The 6905-nt window shown below is 43.8% G+C and overlaps 1 protein-coding gene across 4 annotated transcripts in view; it reads left to right on the plus strand.

Annotated features, from left to right (window-relative positions):
* The window catches only part of LOC120905488 (microtubule-associated protein futsch), a 38444-nt gene extending 34607 nt beyond the window's left edge, over nt 1-3837 (plus strand). For all 4 annotated transcript variants that reach the window (XM_040316309.1, XM_040316312.1, XM_040316311.1 and 1 more), the window contains exon 7: nt 36-3837. In XM_040316309.1, the coding sequence (XP_040172243.1) occupies nt 36-135 (100 nt within the window). In that variant the 3' untranslated portion in view covers nt 136-3837. The remainder of the gene's footprint in view (nt 1-35) is intronic.
* The last annotated feature ends 3068 nt before the right edge of the window (nt 3838-6905 follow it).

The following is a 6905-nucleotide window of genomic DNA, read 5'->3' on the forward strand; positions in this document are numbered from 1 at the left end:
ACCTTTCTGTTTTGCTCTCCTTGTCCTGCGTTCAGGTGCGGAGGCGACGGCCAGATGCAGTGCGAACCGAAGGCCTGCAGCCCCGAGCCGATGCTGCAGCAGATGATTGCGGTGGCGGCCGCCAGAAGGAGATGAGCGGAAACGCCGGCCCCGCTGGACCGGATTCTAGAGGACTCTTGAACGCGTGCTACGCTCGTCCGAGCGCACATGGACCGCGCACTACAGCGTATGAGTAGAACAGTAAGATCGGTAGACAGATACGGAATATAGCGAGAGAGAGAGAGAGAAAGAGAGAGTGGCGCTAACGGGACGCACGATATTAGGAGCTAAGTAACCCTAAATAAGGACTGAGATGGGTGGCAAACGGACGCACACACTTTACACAACACTAGCTGATAGTAGGACGACGGTACGCGACGACGTTTTTTTCAGGGTAGATCATTACGGCTGTAGGAATGACACACAAACACACACACACACACACACATGTACACACTAGCGCACAAGACCGATAACCGATACAAGCGCCATACAATGCGGTCAAGAACGGTACACGTCCATTGCTTCCTGTTTCCGATTTTCCGGTAAATGTTTTTAGATCTTTCTTTTTTCTTTTATTATCGCATTCCCCTTTTCCCCTTTTTTTGATGCGGTACCGTTCCCGTCCCGCCTCAATAACTCGATCGTCGATCGAACGACTCACGGACACGAGTGACCCACGGCCCAAGACGTTGATACCGATGTGCCAACCAGGCCGGGCCCAACATCTGCCAGCCAGACCCGTATGGCCCGGAAGCTGCTTGACACGTGGTCTTTTCAAACGCTCGACTGTTACCAAGCCGTGCGCAAACGTCGATGCAATCGCGTCGACTCCACCACCTTTGGGCAGCGCACAAAGCAGCAAATCCACACACAAACACGCACGCACGAGGGCACGCACACCGTTGCGCCCTCGCCTTACAGGGGCAGTTGTGTGAGTGCTATTATCCTTTTTTTTCTCTCTGTTCATTGAGTAGGTTTTGGTCTCCTTGCAAATCAACGTGCAGCGCCCAGAGCCCGATGATTGACCGGTCGTAGTGTTGACGAGGGGCCGGCAGCCCGATGGTTATTTGCACTCCCTCGGACGCTCGGCCCGGCGAACTTTTCGAACATTCACAGCGCAGTGATGACTGTGTGGGAGGAACAGTGGTTCCTTCCCCGTGCACTGTAGTTCGAAAACGATCGCTTGTACGATCGCTTGAACATTTGGCAATAGACATGGCGCCGTTTTATGTTTTTTTTTCGGAAGCAAATTCGTTTAGTTTCCTGCTTTCAGTGTTTTGTTGGTTCCGTCTTTCAAGGAGAAAAATACCGATTCGTACACCCCAGTTCTAGAATGTCGACTGTATGGTAGTTGAAGCAGGAACTACAATCCAAACATTCCACATTCTTAAAAGTGTTACTCGATCTATCAGATGGGGTACCGTTAAACAAAGCTGTTTCTACACACCATGAAGGATATTGTGTTTTGTTTAAATGAAGTGTTTGTGTGTATGCGTGTGGAAGTGTGTGTTTCTGTGTGTGCGTGTGTGTGTGTGTAACGGACGTCAATGGCGAAAGTTCGACGTCGCTGTACCTTCCCCTAATAGATTTCCCTTTTCCTCACCTGAAATTCGCGTTAGTACAGTAGCAAGTGGCTCGTTAACGTAGTTTGGAGTTGTACTTGTGTCTTTCTACTTCGTTTTGCTACAATTCGCTCTAATTTAGGATCACTCAAAGTGCTTTCACATAGTTCGAGCATAGTTTTGCCTCACTCACCAGTTACAAAAAAAAAAAAACAAAAACATAACCCCGACAGTGCTTTCTTATATTTTTTTTTTTTTGGTTCGTGTGTGTTGCTAACGACCAGCAACGCTTGCGATAATGGTATAGCTATTTTTAATATTATTGTTAAATTTGTATTTGTATTACTGCTACGATTATCTTTTTATCACTGTATATTTTGCCATAACTTTAACGAAAACTCCCCTCCCCCCAGCACAAAGCACTGTACACGCTGGGGGTTCGTTCGTCTGTCAAAACGTATGGCACGCGGATTGCCAGCACGCAAGCAAAGCAAGAACCAAGTGCGGCTGTAAAAATGATCCACAAGAACAAAATTTGCGCATAACACAACGTTCAGGAGTAGTAGACGGGAGCAGGTGTATTACATGTAGAGGAAAAGCTTGCGTTGAGTTTGGCACGGGAGTCGTTGAGTCCCATTTTCTTTTGAGTTTTTTTTTTAATGTCCCATTGCAACAACTTCGGTGCATCTAGTTCTAACAGCAAACCCTACAATCGTCGAAAAAGTTAGTCAACACACACACATCCACTCATACACACACGCACACAGTTACGAAAACCAACCAACCTCCCCTCCGCCTCTCCTTCTCGACCAGTTGAACTCAGGCAGGGCCATCGCCAACTATATCAGACTCACCCTCAACTACCTGAATACAACCATAACATAACCAGTTTGATGCTGCAGATGCAAGCTCAAACATTTTTAAACCCCCCCCCCCCCTGGACCACCTAATCGAAAACGAAAATGGAAAATGGATGGAGAAACAACACGAACAAAACAGCCAGAGAGATAAGAAAGGAAAAGTTAAGGAAAAGCATTTATCAGCCGCTGGCACACGTGGGGGCCCGCGCAACGTTAACGCGGGGACGCCGCGTGGTGACAGCGGCAGCGAGATTCGCGAAATTTGAAACCTGAAACAAGGGGGCTGAAAAACAAGAGGAAAAGGAACAGCAAACCGCGATCCAGACAGGCGCAATTTCTAAGACGTACGAGAGCATCTCAGTGTGCGATGAACCCGAGCGACAGCGCGTACGCTCGCCCGAGTTGTTTTCCCGTCCCTTGCTTCCCCCGGGGGAGCACAATTCCTGCAGCACCATCGCGCACCTCCCTTTCTTAGCGGTCTAATTTATTCCGGGTATCCCTCACGGTATCCCCCAATTATGTTTCCATTACCAAAATTGCACAATTTGCAATGAAAGGGGAGAGTGTTGTGCCTGCTGCTGCCGGGACACACACACACACACACCGGGGGAAGCACGGAAAACAGCTCGTCCTAGCTGCCTAGGGGTGTATGCGGCCGGCGACCGATGGCGCTCTTGCTCCGGTTCATCCACTGACACCAACCGTTCAGCCGATCGGGCTCGAGCGGGTAGGCAGGTTAGCCTAGTAGATTAGGAAAGTAGTATTTTTTTTTTTAATTATTATTATTACACTGATAGCTGATCTGGGGTGATCTGCCACGCGAAGCGCTACCCCTCCCCCGCCCGCACACGAATCTGTTCCAAGCTGGTTGGAAAGTGAGTGAAGAGTCGGAAGAAGAAGAAGAAGAAGAACAGGAAGAAGCAATTAGGGAAAGGAATGGGGAAAAAGCCCCTCCCCTCAGTAAGCAAGAGAAAAGCTAGGAAAACCCGTTGAGAGCTAGAGGCGAGCAAACGAGTTTGCACGTAACACCGGCGCGCAGGGGTTTTAAGGTACGACTGCTGGGGCTGGGATGTGGAGTAAAACACGGGTAAGCACATCCGGCCAGAACATATTATAATAGCAGTAAGTGAAATAACGAGCGGGAGAAAGGGATAGTGAAAGAAAGAAACGAGTGAAGGAGCGCGTGCGTGTGAGAGAGAAACAGAGATAGAGAGAGAAAGAGAGAGAGAGAGAGAAAGAGAGAGAGAAACAGAAACAGAAAGAGAGCGAGGGAAAAGAAATTGAAAGATGCAAAAGAAAAAAAATAAACAGATAATTCAGGATATTTTTAAGTGTCCTTTTATACTGAAATAAAATTTTTACGTAAAAGCTAGCAGACAATGTTGTCCTACATGCGAAGGAATGGGATCATACCTGAGATGAGAAGGTAAAACGAAAGGGATGTGGGATTTTCCTTAATCAAATTTGCTTGTTGAGGTTTCATTTGTATATTTCTTTCGTTCGTCGAATATTTTAGTAAATATCGAGTTCAAACAGATAATTTCAGGTCGATCCTGGCTTTCGCTGTACCCAAGCACCACAAAAGGAGCCTAAGGCGTTTAAGAGACCAAAGCTTGCCATCCAAGCGAAGGATAAGCAGCGTCCAATCGAAGTACGGAACGACCATATGTTCAACACTTTGAGCGCACTACCTTTTTTGTTTATGTTTCCTTACGGTCCAAGCTATAAATTTTTTGTGGCAATTGCCCCCAAGAAAGTGTAATTGAATGCAAACAAAATAAAGGGTGATTAAAATAATTACTTTTTATTTTTATTTGGATCATTACATCGGATAACCAAACTTTCAATGTTATGTATAGATTTGTATTTAACAATATGCTTCATTGATGAAAATGAAATAGCGATCATGTTAACAACATATGTTGACATTTAAGGCATATTCTTACTAATGTCTGCTATATATTAAAAACTGATTTGAAAAGTCACATTGTAGCTAAAATGTATTTGGCTACACTATATTGATCTAATCAATTGTTATTTTGCGTTTATGATAATTTATCCACAATTATGTGCTACAATATATTAAGATTTAAAGTCAGTAATCGCTGAATATCATGTATGATAGTGCCATGGCTATGGCACAGGAAACATAGCTGGCTTTTTTTTGGGAATATAGGGGGGGGAAGTTTAGTGGGAAAGCTTTTTTTACATTTTGTTGATCTTGTTGCAAAATTTGACGATAATACGCCTTATCTGTTGCAGTATATTAAGATTTAAAGTCAGCAATCGCTGACTATCATGTATGATAGCCATGGAACCCCAGGAAACATAGCTGGCTATCATATAGGAAAGCCACAGCACTCAAGGTGTGAAAAAGAAAGAAAAACAAATCACTGGTCGGTCGAATGTATTGAGCGAAGCTTTTCATTACCTTAAAGTTTTGCTGTTGAGATCGATATCAGATTGATGCTATGGATCGCTGGAATAATAATAGCTACATGATTTCTTTACAGAGTAAACTTCCACCAATGTTAAACCAACACAAAAAAGATATGTGCATCAAATATCTTAATTCAGAGGTCTCCAAGCCCCGTGCGGCATTCGCGACCCACATTTGCAATGATTGTGCAAACGATAAAATAAATAAGTCTTTTATTAAAAAAAATAGTATTTACACGTATTTTATTGAAGTTGCTTACTTTTGGCTATGAGAATGTAACACTCTTTACATCGCCGTGTTTTGCGAGCATTATTCTCACCAATTCTCTCAGATGCACCTAACGCTCTGGATTGCGCTCTCCCCTATTCCTATTCGTTGCTAGAGTGAATGCGCCTCGCGAACTGAAAAGTTTGGAAACAGGACGCAAAACGAACTGAAAGGTACGGGCCTTAAACGTTTACATATGGGGCATGGTGGAATCCTAACAGACTGCGTTTAGCAAACGGTAAACAACTGTAGCATTTTGCCAAAAGCTTTTAACTGGTGGCTCCCTCTGTTGGTAAATATCCAGTGGAGTTTTCATCGCTTTGAAAACTTTCACCTCTATATTGTTAGTGGACTTCGCATCGAAAATATGCATGGCAAACGATTGCTGCCGGTCTGGCGGTACAGTCGTTAACTCGTACTTAACAACATGCCCGTCATGGGTTCAAGCCCTGAATGAACCGTGCCTCATACCAACAACTGTCTATCCTGCTATGGTAATTAATAAATCACAGAAAGCCAAGCCCACTAGTTGTACAGACTCTTCTTGGGCCTACCACGCCTCCTTTGTCCTTGTGGATGGCCTAAGAGGACTTTACGGGCTGGGTTGTCCGTTTCCATGCGTACAACAAGGCCAGCCCACCGGAGCCTGGCGAGCTTGATACGCTACATGTGTGGTACAGACTAGTGTTGGGCATGAATCTGAATGAATCTTTGAAATGATTCAATGAAACCGAATATCGAATCTCTAAAGTATCATGAATCTCTAAAGATTCATGAATCTCAAGGGATTCATAAATCTTTAAAATTTCATAGAGGTTGAGCTTTTTATTATTCTTCTTCTTGGCGTAACAACCTACGTGGTCATGCCAGCCTATACAGACTTTCAAGACATCTTGGCAATATCACACAGCTGGATAGTTTTGGGAGACGGTCCATGTGACACTTGAACCCACCACGGACATGTTTAAGGTGGGATTTTGATTTTTTTAATTCCCCCTTATTAAGGTACATGCTGGGCGGATCAGTTCATTAAGATTCATAAATCCCTAGAGATATATAAATTTTAATCGAATTTGTGAAAATGTTAGATTCAAGAATCTTTGAAGAAAAAATAGAAGGTGGGCGAAACAGAATGCGAGAAAAAAGCTAGCAAAATAAAGATGAGTTAGTAGAATGCAGCAGCATTTATTTGAGGATATCAATCAAATTTCGGAGTCTTTTTTTATTATTTTATTTATTTCTTTTTCATCGTACATATATGTGATTTTTCAGTCGTTTGAGCTAAAGCTAAAGCTCTGTTGCTTGGGAGCAGCCAATAACAATGGTGACAAAAAAAAACTAAATCTGGTGATCAAAACTACTCCCAACCTTACGTTGCATGTTCCGATTTGATCGCCATTGAAGTTTTGGGTAAAAGTGAAGCTCCGCTCTCTTCGTTACGTTGGCGTTACGCGCGTAACACCTGTGAGCTGCTAACCCAAGCAGCAAATTTGGCGGTACGCTTGTTACAATCGTCATTAATAGACAAACTGTTTTTTGAGTGTTTTGAGTCAATTAGACAATGTATTTTTTCCTTTTCCATCAATCACTTCCATTTCCACGAACCTGAATCTATGCCACTTACGCCAGCTCTAATTTGAACCACAGGTATGAATGTTTCGTCATTGTTTCGGAGGTAAACTGTTCAGATCTTCTGTTAAAGGCGAGGAAAATAATAAACCCAAACACAATCGG

The sequence above is a fragment of the Anopheles arabiensis genome, chromosome X, assembly GCF_016920715.1.
Source record: "Anopheles arabiensis isolate DONGOLA chromosome X, AaraD3, whole genome shotgun sequence".
Lineage (NCBI taxonomy): Eukaryota > Metazoa > Arthropoda > Insecta > Diptera > Culicidae > Anopheles > Anopheles arabiensis.